This window comes from Pongo pygmaeus, chromosome 6 (genome assembly GCF_028885625.2).
Source record: "Pongo pygmaeus isolate AG05252 chromosome 6, NHGRI_mPonPyg2-v2.0_pri, whole genome shotgun sequence".
Classification (NCBI taxonomy): Eukaryota; Metazoa; Chordata; class Mammalia; order Primates; family Hominidae; genus Pongo; species Pongo pygmaeus.
Genome location: NC_072379.2, coordinates 49,621,154 through 49,641,136, shown reverse-complemented (window position 1 = coordinate 49,641,136; position 19,983 = coordinate 49,621,154). Strand labels below are relative to the sequence as shown.

Sequence of the window (19,983 nt, the reverse complement as noted above, 5' to 3'; positions counted from 1 at the left end):
AACCATCTCTCTTTGACCTTTTAATTTATAATTAAAATAGTCACAGACTTACTATTAGTACTATAAATTCATATCATCCTTTTAAAAAAAAATCAATATGAAAATATATATCAACAACCAGAGATGCTATGCCTGAGATAATTTCAAAAGAAAAATTCAAAAGAAAGCAAAAGCCAAATATTATTATCTGAAAGAACATTATGAGAAACTAACCTCTCCCTCTTTTGGGTAGTAAAGAAATCATAAATTAGCCACCAAGGGAAATGTATTTGGCCAACCATTCAGTAAGATAATTATAGGGAGCCAAAGTTAAGTGGGGAAAAGCACGAGACATGAACACCATGTACACACTGATCACAATTATGAACAATTCCTACTTGTGGACAGAGACTGGAAAGAAATATGGGAAATGAAAATAATTATGGTAAGGTGATAGGTCATAGGTCGTTATCTCTTCTTACAACTTTTTTTCAACAAAATGCTAAGCTATAATTTCAAAAATTCATAAAAATTGTTCTCAGATTCAGCATGTTCATTAAAACGATGATTTCTTTTCTAATCTTAGAGTCATTTATTAGGAAAACTCTCTGACTCATACTTGAGAGATTGGAGAAAGAAAAAGGAGGGAATGAGCTTTGCTTCTGAACAACCAGTCAGGATATTACAGTGGCGTGAGGGGGCCCTTGGAGGTAAACAGGAAAAGGTAAAGTTCATCCAGGCCCCTTTGGGTTGACCCTGGGTGACAAGCGCCTGACTGCTCAGGGAAATCACGTGGCTGATCACCCCTTGCTGACAAGAGCCGGTGTGAACAGCACTGCAGCCCAGATGTGCTCCGGACAGGGTGCTGAAGTCACTTGAGACCACAGTGTCAGCGTGGTTATTGCTGTGATACTTTCTCTTCTGCAGGGGGATGGAGAAGGAAGGAAAAGGAGGAAGCATGCAAACTTTGGGCTTTGCCCTTCTATGACATGTACCACTCACGACGTGAATGATCGGAACTGTCATGACCTAAATTCCTGATAAACATAGGCAGGAAATGGGAAATTCGTGAGAATGTCAATTCCCACTTTAATTTCACCAAAGCTGCCTGGGAGGGGGTGGGAGGAATTAATTCTCCGAGCTGCATGTCTGTGTTAAAGGGTGTTATCGCTTATAATGGGTTTTATTGATGTCTCTGGCTTGCTGTTGTTGAGTCATTGGTGAAGGTCAGTTCTTCAGCACTTGGAGCAGGGAGGCTGCAGAGCCAGGAGCAATGGCACCTCTCAGGCTAACACTCCAGAAACTGCCACCTGTCCACACTGTCCCTGAGGGAAAAGGCGCCAGGTGGTGGTGGAGTAGACTGTCACTGATCTGCGCCCCCCTCAGGGCCTACTTGCCTCCACACACCACAACACTCACTTAGACATCGAATGCTCAGGGGCTTTGTTGCTCATGACTGAAGCTCTTTTATTCCTCTGGATTTAATGCAGTGAAAAATTACATCTAGAAGCAGCTTCTCTCCATTCTCTGCTGCACTGATGCCTGCTTGCCACCTTGCCATGTGGAGGAAGCCTGAATTCTAGGGAGAGTGGAGGCAGAGGAAACTGAACATCCTTCCATCCCCTGAGGCCCCTGACCTTTGTATTCGACATTCTGGCCCTGGGACAGATGACAAGGCACGCTGTGTCAGCAGATGCTCAGGAAAATGGTTCCTGGGTTTGGGGACTGCCATCTTCCATGGGTCAAATGAGAAACTGACTGATAACAAGAGTAGAGTTTTATGCAACATATTTTCAGTGTGCAGTGTCGGCTGCCAATCCATACATTGTTTGATGGTAACTCACCACATATGGACATTTTGCTAGCATTTACTTAACTATGTTGGTTCTCTATCTATCCAGGTCATCATGAGGGTAAAACCTTTTGATAAAAGACACAGGATATAACTTGGCATGTGTGTGGGTGTTAAATTATGGTCACAGAAATAGCAGTAGATTTCAGAGCTATAGTGTATTGCTGCCCAGAGATCTATTGAATTTGAGTTTCTATTTTAGAAGGCAAAAAACACGCATTCATGTAGTACATAACAGAGATTACCTTCTTCAGGCAGTTACAACTCTCCAGCCCTAATGTATCTTAGCAGCGTAACCGGCCAAAAGTTCTCCAATCCATATTCTTCTCCCCATCCCCATCCATCCTATACTCTGAATTCAACGTTCCCAATTAGAGGATGCTTTTCACACGAGCAAAGGCCCTTGTGCCTTTTCAGACTTTTTCCTCCTCTTGGAAAGTCTTCTCCTCACTTCTCTGCCTGGCCAATTCCTTTGCAAAAGCTAGATCAGATGACATGTCCTGCATCACCTTTCTCAGTTCTCCCAGGCTCCCTCTGTGTTTAATTTTTTTTGGCATAGACATATTGAATTGTAATTGCATATTTAAATATAAATCTTATCTACGGATACCTAAGGCCAGGGGCCAGGTCATATTTATCTTTGGATTCCTGGCACCTAGGACAAAGGAGATGCTCAATACATTGCTGAATGAATGAATGAATGGATGATGAATGAAGTAAATGTGAATAAAGGACTTTTTGGCTAAGATCACGGTTTTCAAACTGATGTTAGAACATCAGCTTCAGTAGAATATGCTTCCTATTTCAGGTTTAAGCATCACACTGAAAAAACAAATGCTTAATTCTGGCAAATGGGAAGATGGAAGCTTCTCATACACCAAATATACTCCTACCTGAATCAATGGATCTTCACTCTGGTGATTTCATGTTGACTGTTGAACTAAAAGCCCCAAATCCAGTGAGACAAGCACCAAGAATGCCCACCTTAAAGCACACAGCCACAAATCAGCTTATTTTTATAAATTATAGTTTGAATTTAGAATCCTTAATCCTTGTAAATCAAAACCTTCCAACTGAATTTCCATCTACTCATGGCAATTCTTTTCAAGTCTCAATGAGAAATTTTCTGATCCCTGTGTGAAGAACCCATCATTTCTTGTCTCCATAAAAATGTGCCTGCTGCACTGAACTCTGTTAAAAATAGTAGACTCTAAGCTCCAGAAAGACAGGACCCCGGCTACCCCGTTTACATCCTATGCTATTTCAGGCACTCCCATGCTGACTGAGTGGATGACTGACTCCATGAACAAATGCCTCTGCAATAGACACCTCAAGGGAAAGGACCAATTTTCTTCTTTCTGTTCTCAGGGCCCTGCTGGGAACATCAGCAGAGACTGAATGGGTGAGAGGATGATCAGTTACCAACACTCTGCCATTAACAAAGTATCTCTTTTACAGATGCCAATGTCTCGGTTTGCCTTGCTCGGTGATTAAGTTAACCATGGGTCTCATGGCACAAAATGTCAAAAGCTGTTCCACGCTGGAAAAACTGTCCAAAGAGCCAGCAATTTGCCTTGGTTGTCATCCATCCACTGTGCACTGACAGACCTCTTATGAACACATTTTGGTCGATTCTCCTTTTAGGCTGCAGGTCCCCCTTTCCTACCCAGAAGTCCCAGAGGTAGACAGGAGGGCACCTCTGGAGTACGGGGAAAGGGGTATGGGTTGGGGGGTTCAGCAGGTAAAATTGTGGCTTTCCTTCTGCCTTTTGATGTTTTGCTTGATGACATGGTATATAGGAACACTATTAACATTGCAAGACAAGTAAATTCCATGTATATGCTAATTAAAGGGCCAGGCTGCTTGAAATTCTGCTAGTCTCATCCCTCATGGCAGACTGGAAGAGCCCAGGGTAGCTAGAAATATGGGCCAGTGAGTCCCAGGAAGTAGCCTCTATTTGCAGTCTTGTCTGTTTACAGTGGCGTACTCCATCCATTCTTCTCCAGCTGTCCATCCATCATCCATCCTATGTTTTATGAGTGTCATGACAATATGTGAAAAATAAAGGTTGCAAAACATCATTTACTCGATTTTACTTTTTTAGTCTCCTTTAAGGAGAGAGGAGTCTGAAACAAGAAGGCCAAATATACTACCTCACATGTTCAAAGGAAATCATCTCCACATCTCTTATACTGGTGACTCTCATTTTTTTCTTGGTTAGCCAGGCTAGAAATTTATCAATTTTATTCATCTTTTCAAAGTACCAGCTTTTGGTTTTGTTGATTTTCTCTACTGATTTCAGTTTCTACTCTACTGATTTCTAATCTACTGATTTCGATTTCTACTCTAAATTTTATATTTCTTTTCTTCTGCTTGCTTTAAGCTTAAATTGCTCTCCTTTCTTAGTGTCCTAAGGTGGAAGCTTTATTGATTTTAGTTCTTTCTTCTTTTCTAATGTAGTGATTCAATGCTATAAATTTCCCTCTAAGCACTGCCTTCACTGCATCCCACACATTTTGGTAAGCTGGATTTTCATTTTATTTAGTTTGAAACATTCTGTAATTTCTCTTGGGAATTCTTCCTGGAACTGTGGGTTATTTAGAAGTGTGTTGTTAAATTTCCAAACATTTGGGGGATTTTCCAGCTGTCTTTCTGCTGCTGATTTCTAGTTTAATTCCATTGTGATCTGAGAACATACTTTGTATAACTGCTATTCTTTAAATTTTTTAAGACACGTTTTATGGTCCAAAATGTGGTCTATCTTGGTGAATGTTTCCTTTGAGCTTGTGAAGGATGTGTATTCTGCCATTGCTGAGTGGATTATTCTATTAATGTCAATTAGATCAAGCTGATTTATGGTGCTGTTCAGGTCATCAATATTCTTGATCTTCTGCCTGCTTGGTCTATTGATTACTGACTGAGGGATGTTGAAGTCTCCAATATATTAATAATAATGAATTTGTCTATTTCTCCTTTCTGTCCTATCAGTTTCATGACGCATGTATTTTGATATCTTCATTTTCAGTTCAGACATGTTAAGGATTATTATGTCTTCTTGGACATCTGACTTTCCACATTCCATGGTGATGGTCTGCCTGCAACCTCAGTTCTAGGATAGGTCCAAGAAAACTTGTTGATTTCCACTTTGTTCTGCTGCTGCTTCTTCTTTTTTGAGACGGAGTTTCACTCTTGTTGCCCAGGCTGGAGTGCAGTGACATGATCTTGGCTCATCGCAACCTCCACCTCCCGGGTTCAAGTGATTCTCCTGCCTCAGCCTCCCAAGTAGCTGGGACTACAGGTGCCTGCCACCACGCCTGGCTAATTTTTTGTATTTTTAGTAGAGACGAGGTTTCACTATGTTGGCCACGCTGCTGGTCTCAAACTCCTGACCTTGTGATCCGCCCGCCTTGGCCTTCCAAAGTGCTGGGATTCCAGACGCGAGCCACCGCACCCTGCCCGCTTCTCCTTATTCTGAGGAAGGGAGCACAACTCTCAAGCTCTTTATATGTTGGGGCTGAAACAGGAAGTCCCTCCACACCTATTTTACATAATTCCCTCTGTCTTTATTTAGCACACTTGAATTCTGGCAGGTTGCTATTTTTCCAGGTACACCCCTCCTGGTCTTCTCTGGGTTGCAGACTCCCAGACCCCTATTATTGCCAATTTCTCCACACTGCTTCCAGCTCAGCCCCAAGTGTTACGTAACTGTGGGGACCTCCTTGGCTGAAGCTGAGCAGAGCCAGTGCTCTCCGAGATTGTGGAGAGAATACCTGACATGTGCAGCATATGGTAATTCCGGCTGGTGTTGAAGAAAGTCTGCTCCACAGGAGGCAAACCATGAAAACTGGAGATTTGCTGCTATAGCTAAGGATGCTTCTCTAATCTGCTGAGCTATAGAATCTCTGTCTCCCCATAGCGTGGAGAAGAGATAAATGGAAACCCCCGTTGGTGCTGTGTAACAGATAGGCCACAGATCCTGGCCTCTTGTGCATGCCCTGCCATCAGTATGCTTGCCAATCAAATGCATTACATGACAATGGTGTGATGGGCTCAACAAAGTAGGAGTTCCCATGGAGTTGAGGTGAGTTATAGAACTTAAGAAGGAAAGATCTTACAATCAGCCTCTTCAGCTGCATCCCCTGCCCTCTGCCTTCCTGAACAGTATTTTCATAGTACTTTTGTTTTTCTTTAACTATAGATAGGGCCATCCTGCAAAGAACTGGATTCCCTGTCTTATAACAATAGAAATTACACAGTGGAAACTATTTATTTTAACCCTGATTGGTAAATAGATTGTGTATCATTTTGGTGTCCCTCTTAGATACTGACACTGGAAATAAAGATGCAACCTATTGATCTATGTGACATTTTTGGTACCAGATTATCTGGGTGCTCCAGATAATCTGGATACTTTTGTTCATGAATGGTATAGCTCACAAGATTCTAAGAGGCATAAACAAAGCACTGGCTCCCTGACGGCCTCTCCAAGGGCAAATACTTCCAGCGGGCAAAAGAAATTCTTCTGTCTTTTCAAATAATATTCCCTCCTGTGCCCTCTGTAATGGAACGATAATGGAATGGTTGGAAAACTAGGAGGGGATGGTGAAAGGTATTGCAGGGCTTAAGTAATACACACCTCTGGGAAAATTTTCTCCTTTAGTCTGAGTTGGAGATATTTCACAGCCTACTTTCCACATTGCTGAAGGGTATCAGGCCTTTAAAGTTTTCTAAGATTATTTGAGTCAGCTGCTCTCTGCCTGTCCCAGGCTTCGCTGAGATCCCGGGGGAGGATATTAAGAGTATGATTACAGCAGGAGAAAATGAAAGATATTGGGGTGGAAGTTGGAGAAGGGAGAAATAAACACAAATGGGGGAGGTTAGGAGAGGCCCAGGGAATGGATGGATGAGCAGAGCGGGTTCGAGAGAGGACAAAGTGACAATAGTGAGGGCAATTCTTAGGGTTGGAAGTAGACAGGAAGTGAGAGAATGGAAGAGATGGTGAGCATCAGAAAAGGGGTGAGGAAGAGAAAGAATAAGCGTAAGCAATGTAAAAGGAATCGGGACAGGAAACAGAAGAGCTGAATAAGAGGTGTGTGTCTGAACACACGCACACACACAAACACTGCTATAAAGGAGGGCTAGGCTGGCTGCAGCTGCTGACTGCACTGGGCAAATAGAGCTATTTGCAATAATTTGGAAGTCATACCTTGTTTTGTTTAAGGGCACCTTTCTCTTTCATATGAGGGCAGTCCTTTCCCGTCACCACGGCTTTGATATCTGCCACCGGCACTGCAATTCATAAAAGAAAATGCAAGTAACTACACCATGTGAAAACTTTGATGTCAATAAAGAAACAGGACTAAGCACTGGGTCCGCTACTGTGGTTGCCATTCCCAGAAACTACTGCAAAAAGAGAAAAGAAGAGTGTTGAAAAGAGGAAGAGAAGCCAGGTAGTGTCCCAGGACTAGAAACTAAAATATATCCTAAATTCTGGTAAAAAGCATCCCTGGAGAGAAAGAGCTTGCTTGTAAGCAGAATTTGGTTCAGTGGAACAAAGACCTAAAAAAACACCCATCATAGTACTGTTTGAAGTGATGGCATTAGAAGCAGCAGTAGAAATAACAGTGATTGTAATAACAACAGTGATACTCACACTGACATTACAGAGGGCTCCTGTGTGACAAGAGTAATGCCAAGTGCTTTACATAAATCAGTATCTCTTGTTACAGCATTTGCATCTATTTAGTTTCTGAGTTTTTGGATGAGAGAAAGCAGCCCTATCTCAAAAAATTTATCCAACTCTAAACAGTTCTGAACTCTCACTCTCCAAAATCTCTTTCTCTGCCATCTCATTAATTCTGTAAAGCAGGTTTTATTATCCCTGTTTTACAGACAACAAAACTAAACTTAATTAAATAAAGGGAGAATTCCTTTCTGATACAGGATTCTGGAAATAATGAAGTTAGACAAAATGATGTTATCTCTTGTCTTACTCTGGAGTTGGAGGAAGATAAGAAAAGATATGGAAGGGTTTGTGCACTTAAAACTTTTGTTAAGATCAGGTAAAAGAGGCTGGGAACAGTGAGTGGCTCATGCCTGTAATTCTAGCACTTTGAGGGGCTGAGGCAGGAGGACTGCTTAAGGCCAGGCCTTTGAGACCAGCCTAGGCAACAGAGGGAGACCCTGTCTCTACAAAAAATGAAATGAAAATAAAAAATTAAAAACAAAAAGATCAACTGAAAGAAAGAAGGCAATAGGATGGTTTGGAACCTTAATTTAAAATAATGCAAAGTCATCTGCCCCTCTCCAATCCCTAACCCTCCAGCCCCATATGGGTTTATGAATCAAGGTATGCACACTGGCTAGTGTGGCTTTACAAAGAATTTGGGATGTGCGGGAATGCCAAGTAATCAATTCCTTAGACTCTCTTAATGATGAAGATGATGAGAGATTTCACAGTTAAAGCTCACATCCTTTCATTGGGAAACTGGGTTGTGAAGGTGACAGATAAGGATAAAATTACAGAATACCTAGAATATTAAAACAATAGACAGGAAGACCTCAAAAGCTAACATTTTCCAGGTACCCTAAAATTACTAAGAACTTGGTCCATATCTGCTGACACTCCTAGAATATTAAAACAATAGACAGGAAGGCCTCAAATGCTAACATTTTCCAGGTACCCTAAAATTACTAACAACTTTGTCCATATCCGTTGACACTCCTAGGCCTCTCTGTAACCCTAAGAGTGGGGTTGTGATGAGTCCTCCAGGAATCTCTGTAGGTTCCCCTGCCATATCTCACCACATCTTGCAACCTGATTCTGGACCCTTCTGGTAGACATTACTTGTAGTTATGAATAGCTGTCTCTCCTTTCCTTCTGGCCACAGAAAACTACACTTCCCAGTAACCTTTGCAGACAGGTCATGTGATTAATTTTAGCCAATGAAATGTGAAAGGAAATGCGTCTTTTCTAGGTGGAGGCCCTCCATTCTGTCTTCCCCTGCTGCAGAAACTGAAGGAGTGATCCGTTCCATCCAGATGTCACAGGAGAGGCCCAGGGAATGGATGGATGAGGGAGTGGAGGCTCCAGGGAATGGAGGCTCAGGGAGGACAAAGTGACGATAGTCAGAGGGCAATTCCTAGGGTTGGAAATAAACAGAAAGTGAGAGGATGGAAGACATGGTGCACACTGGTCTGTGTTCCTGAGTGACTATATGGAGCAGCCCTTTGCCAACCTGTGTATGTTGTATAACGTGAGTGAGAAATAACCTTTTGTTATGCAAGCCATGGAGATTTTGGGGTTGTTTATCCCTGCAGCACAAGGTAGCATTACAGCCCCTCCTGACTGATCTCAGACCCCTTTTCTGCCTCTTTGCCTGACCCCCTTGGGGTTGGCATCTTCCTGTGGGTGGTCCCTATGATTCCTGAACCTACCTTTGACCATGAACACTGACTTCAGTTCTCCTCAAATCCATTTTCATAACCAAGAACTGGCCTCCTTTCCCTCAGTAGCTGATCTGGCTGCCTAATCCCTATCCTAGGAAGGGACATTTGGATACTCTGGGAAGTTGGCTAACTTTCCAATGGAAAATCCACCATTGAAGTGAATGGGATATAGTCAACAAACTCATTCTAAAAAACGTTCTCAAGATTCAAACAGAGTTTGAGTCACGAGTGCCTTGTAGAAAGTTTTTTTGTTATAATATACACCATGGTCCATGAACTAGAGACAGTGTCCACAAGCTACATTTGGTAAGTTAGCCTTTAGCTTTGAAAACCCATTGTATGGAATGGGACAAGAGTAATACCACAGTCTGTCCTGGGGGTGGTCTTCAGAATCTCTAACAGAAAGGCTTCCAAGGAGAAGAGTCACTTTTTCACTAGGTTTTGTGGAAGTACATATATATTTTCTTATATGCATTGTCCCTTGTCCTAGAGACCAGCTGCTACATCATTCATAGGATTATGACTAAAAGGAAAACACAAAGTTCTAAAAATACAGTGTAGCTTTTAAAGGTTGCTTTTTGCATAGTTTGTCTTCTAGATGCACCAGAAGATTAGGCATTAGAAAGGCTCAAATGCTGGCCTCTCTATTCTCATGAGCAGAAACAGAGGGGTCAGACTCATATCTCCGGAATCTACACTCTAAGGAGGCTGCAGGGGGCTCTTGATGACTTCAAAGCCAGGCGAGCATTTTGATGAGGCCTTTTGTGTGGAAGCAAGATAAAGAAGTGGGGTCCAGATCTGTGAGAATCAGGATCACCAGTGAAGAACGAACTCTCCCACCACATTTACCCCCTGGGGCATGGCCTCATTTCTTTCAATGCTTTTTACAGTTTGAGCTGGGTTGAGACCATCTTAATTCAACACTCCTATTTTACAGATGGGAAGACTGATCCTAAAGGGAGGAAATCAATTATGCAATGACACACAGCTAGGTTAGTAGGTGAAAAGAGCTGGGTTTAGTGCTTCTTCTTCCACTCCATGTTCCCTTGCTAGGCCATGATTTCTCCCTTTGTAAGGGGCCAGCCCCCCAAATCATGCTGAGCACAGCCCCAAATGTGGTTATCACTTCGGACATTCAGGAAACTCTTTGAATGCTAATACCTTTGGAAGGAAGTTTAATTGTGATTTAAAACAAAAATACTACTGAAAAAGCAAATGTGGCCACCCATGATTAAAATAGTTTCAGCTTTCATCAGTGAGATCCAAGTTCAGGCAGAAACCATTCAAAGGAAGTAGCTAGTAAGCCTTGAGCTCTTGCTGTGTGCACAGCTCCATAGGAGAAGCTCCTGTGGGTAGAAATATGAGGAGGTACAGGCTGATCCCAGGATAGCTGCATGAAGAATCTGGTCTCTGCGGCCCAGCAGATCAGCCACATGGCATGGAATGGTGGGGAAGAGATGTGCCTTTGGAATTAGAGTGCCAGGGTTTGAATTCTACATCTACCAACCGCCTCTACTACTTTGGGCTTAAGTTTTGAGAGCCTCAACTTCCTTGTCTGCAATGTGTAACTCTAACATTATCTATCCCATATGGTTGCTCTGAGAGTTAAATCCTGATGCTGGAGCTGAGATCATTGTTGGCTTTTAATCTAGGCAGTACACAGTAGTGGGTGAAAATCTGGGCCATGGAGTTAGACAGTTACATTCAGATCTTTGCTCTACTATTTACTAATCTTATGACTTTGAATAAGTTACTTAATCTTTCTGTATCTCAGTTTCCTTTCTGTAAAATAAGGACAATATTATCTACCTCTTTAGGTTGTTGAGAATAATTTATGTAAAGCCCTTAGCACAGGGCCTAGCATATAGTAAGCACTCAATAAATGCCATTTGCAATTATTCCCATTATCAATAATCAGAGTTAATTCTGTAGATGGAGGGAACAGAATTATTCGCTGTGCTCTGGTGACCCAAATTGCCCATGGTGCCTCCCTGTGTCACCGCTCTCCGCATCCACTGGAGCAGGCTTCATCTCCACATGGGCAGGGTGAGCCAGCACTTTCCTCCCTGCCCCCTCTGATGTGGGAGTGAGGAATGCTGGCCTAGATTCTTTCAAAGGGAGGCAGTGAGGAACCCAGGGCATGGCTGGAAAGCAGCAGGGTCCTATGTTTATTGGGGGCTATGACAACCTGTAAGTCAGCTTGGGAGGGATATGGGGGGATGTAAGAAGATGTCGATTTTCAAAGGCCAAATTTCCTGACAAAGAAAAGGAATACAAAAAGAAAGATTTCCTAAAGCTTTGGAGAAGACAGCCAAGGAGGCACCCTCAATCCTCACGTGCACTATCTGTATTAAGAAAACTCCATTATACTATTTGATTTATCAATAGCTCTGTGTTCAGCACTGATTAACTCAAGGGGAACAAGACAATCTCTGCCTTGGTCTCGAGACAGGGCAATGGTATGTGGCAAGAGCAATGACACTGAACATTAATTAAAGGCACGTCTCATTTTTCCAGTGGAATGAGGTTTCTGACTTTTAAGGGTTCCAAAAGGTGGCTATTTTGCTCCAGGCAGAATGCAGAATTGGAATTAAATGCAAACCAAGGTGGCAGGCCTGCAGCAAGAAACTTCAGCTTATTAGGCCGGGCTTTTTTTTTTTGTCTCAGGCACAGTATAGCTTCATTTCAATTCATTACATGAGTATACCCATTTCTCTAGCACATATGCGCAGAAGGATACAATCTTACCAGTACACACATTCTCTTTCTCTCTCTCTCACACACACACTCTCCCACAAGGTGTGGATAAATACTTGTGCAGATAAACAGATCCACACAAGTATGCATTCTTAGTTCATCTTGCAATGGATATACTGTTTTTGGAGCAGCTCTTTGGAACTTCATTTCAGAGGAAAGCGGTTGCTAAGAGTTTTGGAGGCATGGTCAGGAGGGGCTGTCATAACCCCTTCAAGAACCAGCCTTGCTCAGTGGCCACTGCGAAAAGCTGTGTGGAGGTTTACAGCTCTGGCCTTGCTCTCCTGCACTCACCCTGGCAAGCTGGCTCTCCCTGGCATCAGCACCTGTAGTTCCAGGTTAGTTATTTTCACCCTGGAGTCTTGGGGGTGAGGGTCTTAGCAGAGCTGGGGGGCATCAGCTTGTGGGCAAGACCAGGAACTGCCCCTACACAAAGCTTTGTTGCTGGGGCTGCCAATTTCCTAGGTAGCTGGCCAATTAGCATGGGGGTGCTGTGCTAACACCTGGCAAACCTGTCGGTCAAGTGCCTGTCTTTGGTTTGAGAAGTGATTACATCCCTATAAACGTGGGGCTAAACACTATGTCCTGTTAGTGGGAGAGCAGATTCACTGGACCATATGGGGAGTCAAGCTGTGTTTGTTCTGTCCTGACCACTTTTCCCCTTGTGACAGGTTAAGAATGGGGCTGTGGGGGACCTCCTAGGGAGCTGCTGTTTGCTTCAACCAACAATAACCTCAACTCTTTCTGTTTAACCACTGCAGAGCAGTGATTCCACATCGCTGGGCTCTGGTCAGTTCCTAGTTCACAAGGGAGGTTACACCAGTGAGCTTTTCACCAGTTAATAGCAAATGCAGAAAAATGAGGATGCTGGTGTGAGTTTTTCAGAGGGCTAATTTAGTTTAGCAGAAGGGACTGTCTTTTATCTAAGATTAGGTCCTTCTTACTTTTTTTTTTCTTGTAATCGAGGGACCTTTCTTTTATGAAAGGGTTGTGACATTAAACTTTAGATTTTATTTTTTAATATCCTTTTTTTTGGCCCAAGTTAGAAGTTAGCAACATGCTATTAATTTACTTAAGCTTTTTTTTTTTTTTAAATTATTAGTGAAAGCCACATTTGGGGAATCACAGTTCTCAAACTTGTGCATGTCAGAACTGCCTGGAACATCTGTTAAAACAGAGATGGCTGGTCCCCACCCACTGAGTTTCTGATTTAGCAGGGCTGGGAATGGGGTCTGAGAATGTGCATTGCTAAGAAGTTCCTAGGTGAGACTGCTGCTGATGTTCCAGGGACCACGTTTAGAGAATCACTGGTCTAGCTTGGCCAAGGTGGGGTGGGGAAGGTTTGAACTGTGAAGGGAGGATCCTCATTTACAGGTAGAGGCCCAGGACACCCCTAACTCCTGCCTCAAAGCAGGGAGGCATAGACAGTGTCCCAGGCTCTCTGCAGCAGTGGATTTCAGATTTCTTTCTATAACCCCTGACTTAGGGAGCCAATAATGTGGGCTGGGAAGAAAGTTCTCCTATGAAAGAAAACGAGATCATTTTCTGAACTAAGTAACATTACAAAGACCAGACTGTCCCATTTTTAAGCTGGAGGAAGAGTGAATGTTCTAGGCTGTCTGCCTGAGATGTCAGGACAGAGTCTGAATGTGTCAAGAAATTTCCCACTCATGGGTTATTTTCACCTTCAATGGCCGTGAGCTGTAAGGAAGGTAATCCAGATTTGACTTCCATGGGCCCCAAGGTGACAGGATAGAAGGTGTGAGACTCTGGGTAAGGACGCTGTCTGGGACACACTTATCTGAACACTGCAAGGTCAAGGTGACTTTTAAAGGTTATTTAAAAGTGCTCTGAATGTTTTCTCCCTCTCGGATTTTTCTACTTGGGATATCCTCTGAGGCTACATTCATTTTATCTCATTTCTCCTCCAAATTAATTTATCCACCCTTGTGTATTTCAGTGTTTCTATAATACTTGTTTAATTTGTATTGTTAACACTGTCAACCTGGCACCTGGTTCCGTGTGGGGCTAAAAGAATCCTGCACATTACTGTCTCTTCAAAAGCATGTATGTTTAAACAGACAACATATAGAAAAAGCCAAAAAATATACAAGAGAAATATTCAGCAAACAGTAGAGGTAACTGATCATCATTTTCAAAGTATCTTTGAGGTAACCTAGCTATATTTGGCTCTGCCATTAACTCTGTGTCATAAGTATGTGATACACTAAATTGTGATGAATAAATGTTGTAGGGGTCAGGCATACAAGTTATGAAAATAAGAAATTATTTTGGGTTTTCAGAAAAAGACAACTGACAGAATCAGGTTTGTATTGTTTTTGCTCCTTGACACAGCACCTGGATAAATAATGTAAAAAGTGGACATTTGAACCCCAGGTTTACGTCTTTCAATTAAGATACTTTTGCATCCATTTTACATTCTCCCCTATTCAGTTCCATACCCCAAGTCCATCCAGGTCTTGTACTTGATGAGATGGCTCAGGCCAAGACTTACAACTAGATGAGATGTGTTCAAAGGGCTTACTTAGGCTGATAGTTTTGTTGCATGATATATTGTGACTAGGAAACAACCAACCGACCAACACTCAGGCCTCTGCCAAGGAGAGCTACTTACGTTTGTCCTGCAAGGAATCGTGGGGCACTTCTCCCTGAGGACTCTCTTCTAAGTCTCCGTAATGCAGGACTTTGTGATTTGGCGAAAGCCGACAATACCAAAACTTGTCTGAGAGAAAAAACACAAGTTTACAAGGTAAGTGATTCTGGTTTATAAAAATACTAGCCTGGTTATTTCTTAATACTTTTGCCTGGAGGAAACACGCAGTTCATTTGATTTTAAGTCTTGAGGAAGAATGAATTCTAGGACCCTGGGCAATAAGTTCCCTTTTGAGTTTGATATTTGGTTATCACCTGTCCTGCTTGATATACATTTGGTAACCATTAGTAAAGTCATCGAACCCTTCAAGCTCAATAGCAATAGATTTTACGAGGTGGTGGTTTCCAGAGGTTATGTTATCACTAATGATAACCACCATGGGAACGGCTCCTTATTCATTTACTGACAAAACAGGGAGGGAGATATAGAAAAAAACAGATTTCTCAGAATGTTTCTGCTTCCACTTTCCTCTCTGAGAATTTCAGACTGTTGAGACAGTTGTGTCCAAGGCCATATTTTAGCTGATACAACAAACCCCTACCCTAGGCTACCACACACACATTAATCATGAACGAATTGTTAGGACACTGGTAATACACATGGTGGGTGGGATTCATGAGGAAATCATCTAAATAATTCATGGATTTAGCCAAAGAATGGGGACATGCACAATCATTCTCCTCTCCAATTCCCAGAATTTACTTCTCTGGATAGGCATGACCAGGAGATTAGGGTCATTCTTATAAACAGCTTCTTCAACTTTACTGCCTCAGTCTCTCAAAAGTGAGAAGAAATTTTGAGTAAGCCTATGAGGCAGGAAGAAAGAGGCAAAGAGCACTTTTTATAGATTAGGGACTTGAACTGTGACAGCAATGCTTGCGCAGCTGTCTCCTCCAGGAAGCCGTGTTTATCCCTGCAGCCGAAGGGCCTCTCCCCATCCTCTGAGATGTTCTACAGTCTTCTTTGCACCACCAGTTTGGCTTGGACTGGCAATACTGGAGCCTAATGTTAACACCTTAGTATTTCCCATTATCTGCTACAGACCCTAGGTAAGTAACTTGCCCTTGAGGGTGTATTGTGAACAATTAATACTGATAGGAGAAGAGGACTCCAGCCCTGACAGTGTGGAAGAGTCACAGTCTCTCTGATGGCAGTCACTGTCTTCATAATTGCAACATCCCAATCTCTTGGCATAGTGTCTGACACATAAAAAGTTGCACAGCTGGCGTTGGCTAAGCTGATAAATGAAAGACCCAAAGGGACCTGATCAAAATGCCTAAGGCATCAAGTGTCAGTCACCTACAAGCCCCTTTGCGCCATTGTGTGGTTGGTACCCTTTGAGGCCTTGGCCAAGTTACCTCGTTATTGTGCCTGAAATATAATTTGTTTTGAAGCCACTCTAACTAAAAAGCTCTTCATTATATTTTAAGAAAAGTGGTTTTCTCTCTAAAATTGCTGTCACTGCAAACCCATGGTTTAATTATGATTCTGTTAATAGAAATAGAAGTTTTAAGAATGGAAGTAAAAGCCACACAATGAACAAAGAAAATGCCCAAATTTGATCCCCAAAAGGAGAGCATCTCTGTGATTCTTATCTTCCTCATCTTTAAATAGAGTTTGAGAATTCCGAAGCATAGTCAGAATATGGCAATCCATAGATTTAAAGGAATCTGAACTCTAGTGGAAAAAATTGAGTGGGAAAAGGGTCATTTAATAGCTAGGAAAACATTTGAAATTGCTAAATTTCAAAATTATGCTATGTATATACCAAACATGGGTCATTTTTCTGGGAGAGCATTTCAAAGGGAGAAAACAGTTATTCTCTGAGTAATTCACAGACATTTAAATTAGGCAAATGTGTACTTATGGGTTTTTCATGAGGAGAGCAAACTTGGGGATCTGACTTGTAACTCACAATAGGAATTGTGAATTCCAGAGCAGGAGGCAATGGCTTTCTGAACATCAGCAGTGCTCTTGGGGGCCTGTGGGGGCTGCCTCTCCCCACGGATCCTTTCCCCTGCCCTACGTGGCTGTGATGACCAGAAAGCCCACTGGAGAAATCTGCTATAAAGTTTTCCTTTCCTTGCTGCATCTAGGTGATATGTTTGGCTATGTGAGCGACTAAAGGGTGATAGAGGCTGGGAAGGAAGACAGTGAGAAGTGGTACTTGGACGTGCTGGGCTTATTGTGAGTTAGGCCTTGGCCTGTGCTTTACAGGAATCCCTTGCTTCTCAAGCTGGGGTAAGTAAACTCTAGGGGTCAGCAGTGGGACTTGAAGCCAAGCCAATGTGTCACAATCAAACAAGATCAATGACACTCAATTGATTTTGAGGGGAGGAATTAAGAAATTTAACTGATGCACAGTATAATACAAACATATATTATTGTAGAGTAAATTGCACAACTTAATATTCACGTGTAAGATATATTGATTTGTAAGACTTCAAAAATTTTGCTGCTCTACTTTCAGGATAAATTTGTTTATCCAATGAATACTTGCTGAGTGTCTGTCTACAATGTACACAGCACTCTACTACATGTAGTGAAACATCATTAGAATGGAAGGTAGACATGAAAGACAAGGCCAAGGAGCTCAAGGAAAACGAGCTCCCTCAGTTCTTCATGGCAGCTAAGAGAAAGATGTTTCCCATGTCTGGGAAGTAGGAACCAGGACAAATCAGCAACTGTGGCAATACTATGGAGAAAAACAGGAATGCAGAAATCTCTTGTGCAACATATTCTTACATACAGAAATGATTAGAGAACAGTGGCTATTTGTCAAGAGTTTCAAGAGGCAAAACAGCCATCTTCCTTGCAAAGCTGCTGTTGATGTTTGTTTAAAGAAAACCCAAAGGGTCTGTAGCAGACAGATTTTCCTCCTTTCCAAAGCTTAAATTCCCTTGACTTGTATGACACGACACCATCTTGCCTCGGTTTTCCTCCTACCTCTGCCGCTAATTCTCTTATCCTATACAAGTTTCTCTTCTTCTGTATACTACTAAAATGATAAAAAGCAAAAGGATTGGTACATCACAGATATAAGTGATGTGTTCCATTCCTCATCAATTAGAAAGTCTTGGATGGATGGCAAAATATTGGAAAAAGGGGCTGAAAACGCTGAGAAACTTGTCTTGACTCATAATCAAATGGGAGGCTACAGAGTCCTTAGCTTTGGAAGGCTTAGACGTTGTGTATTTGTCTTGAAGGGAGAGCCGCTACAAGGATAGCATCAGTACAGTGCGTCGACATGTTGGATGAGAGAGTTTCAGTGTCAGCCACCAGCAGCAGCCTGATTTGCAGTTTCTTTTACGGCAAGACAAATGTGTATTTTCCTTTCAAACCCCAGCATGATGTTATTTGTTCCTTTATCCCTCTGGGCAATGAAAGAGTGAATTGCGTCACTAAAAGCAATTAGCAGGAAGCAGTGAGAACATCATGAAAGATTGTTTACTAGCATTTAGGAGAAAACAAGAGTTAATATGGAGGTCTTCCAGTCAATTACTAATGAGAGTACGTTAATAGCCAGGCTTCATCTCCAAACCCAAAACAAAATATGGGGAGAATTTCGTGTTTCAATCTTTTTCTTGCGTGCATGTGCATGTGTGAAGGATAAGAGGGAAAAGCTGCTTTCAGAGTTCACAAGCCTGTTAAGAAGGGCTGATTAAAGCTTTTCCCAATGTCACATAGATTGTTATGGAGCTAATAACCACTGTCAACTGTAATTTTTGCAGTGCCCTCCAACAGAACTTCCTGCAATGATGGAAATTCTCTATATCTGTTTTATCCAATACTAAGAAAACAAATTATAAATTTTCTTTCATTTTAAATAACTTAAACAGCCATAGGTAGTTCTATCAGACAGTGTAGCCCACCATCTGTCTTCAATCATCCAGGCCCAAGACAAGCTTGGGGCTGGTCCCCGGGTCTCCAAGAGAGCCCAGCAAGCTGAACAATGGCAACCACTGGTAGGTGTGAAATGCCAGCCAGTTCAGTGAGACACAGGGCACAGCAAGAACCAAACCCCGAGACTGCCATGGAATCAGGACACATCTTTGTTTTGAGTGCAGAGCCCGCTGTCAGCAGCTGGGGGCTGACCCCGAGGGCCCTAAGAGTCCTGTGTTAGGGAGGAGAACAGGTTTTTCTAAAGGATGTCTTTAGAACACTTCCATTAGGATTCTGAATTTTCCCAAGGATAACCTAAAATGTGCCAAGCCTTCTGTGTGTTCAGAACAAGGTCAGCTTTCTGCCTAAGGTCCAAACTTTCCAAGTCACAAAACAAGAGGGACCCAGCAATGTGTTTAAAGGGAAATGTCATCTTTTGGGTGATGAGATCTAAGATTTTTTTGTTGGTACTAAAAAGGGAAAAAACTATCGATACAGAGACGAAGGGCATCAAATCTTCCTCACTTCACTGAGCTTTCTTTAAAAGGACAGATTTGTGTTTTGATTCTGAATTCTGCCTCCCTGGACACAGCTGCTCAGAGAAAATGACACCGGAGTCCCTAGGTACTTTCCAAGATGATTTGGTCTAACAGGTGCCTTGAAGTCACACATACCTGGGTGACACACCTGGCCCTGATGCTTATTAGCTTCGGGGCCTTGGCCTAATTATAAAAACCTCAGAAATCCCTGTTCTTCATATGTATAATGGTCATAATTATATGAGTAAAACACACATAAAGTATGGATCCTACATCTTCCAGAATTGTTTCTCAAAACACATTCGTGCTTTCCTGCTCTTCCAGTCAATGGTAGTCCCTCTCGTCCATACTACTGTCCCTCCATCTTTTGGGAACAATGATTATGTATTATTCTGACCTATTGGGAAGTGCCTTTTTTTCATGAAAATGAACTGGCTTTTCATAATTTGAAAATATGTATTTATTTATACCTGCCTTTTTGTAACAAAATATTAAAATAAAATTTCAACCAGGGATGGAGAAAGGAATGACCTGCTCCCCACAACAGGGCAATATGGTTACTGTGCCTGAACGCACCACTTGGCTCTAGGTCTTCTGACGGGGCCTCCAGAGCAATGTAAGATATACCAGCCTCGCTGGCAGGAGTGGTAGGAACGCATTTTGCCCAACATTGAGTTCCAAGATAAGCCTGTCATGTCAGCACTTAGGGAATGCTGGTCAATGAAACAGACACTATCCTTCACAGGAGGTTTCATGTTATCACTTCTTGAAATGATTTCCAATGTTAGCCCTGGACTCTTACCAAGGCCATTCAATGCAAGTGATTCTGAAAGACCTTCATCTCTAAAATACAA

The 19,983-nt window shown here is 42.3% G+C and overlaps 1 protein-coding gene across 11 annotated transcripts in view; it reads right to left on the bottom strand.

Annotated features, from left to right (window-relative positions):
- The window catches only part of ELMO1 (engulfment and cell motility 1), a 595,247-nt gene that overhangs the window by 8,978 nt on the left and 566,286 nt on the right, over positions 1 to 19,983 (bottom strand). For all 11 annotated transcript variants that reach the window (XM_054496891.2, XM_063667384.1, XM_063667385.1 and 8 more), the window contains 2 exons: positions 14,670 to 14,777; positions 7,038 to 7,120 (listed from right to left, as the gene is read on the bottom strand). In XM_054496891.2, the coding sequence (XP_054352866.1) occupies positions 7,038 to 7,120; positions 14,670 to 14,777 (191 nt within the window). The remainder of the gene's footprint in view (positions 1 to 7,037; positions 7,121 to 14,669; positions 14,778 to 19,983) is intronic.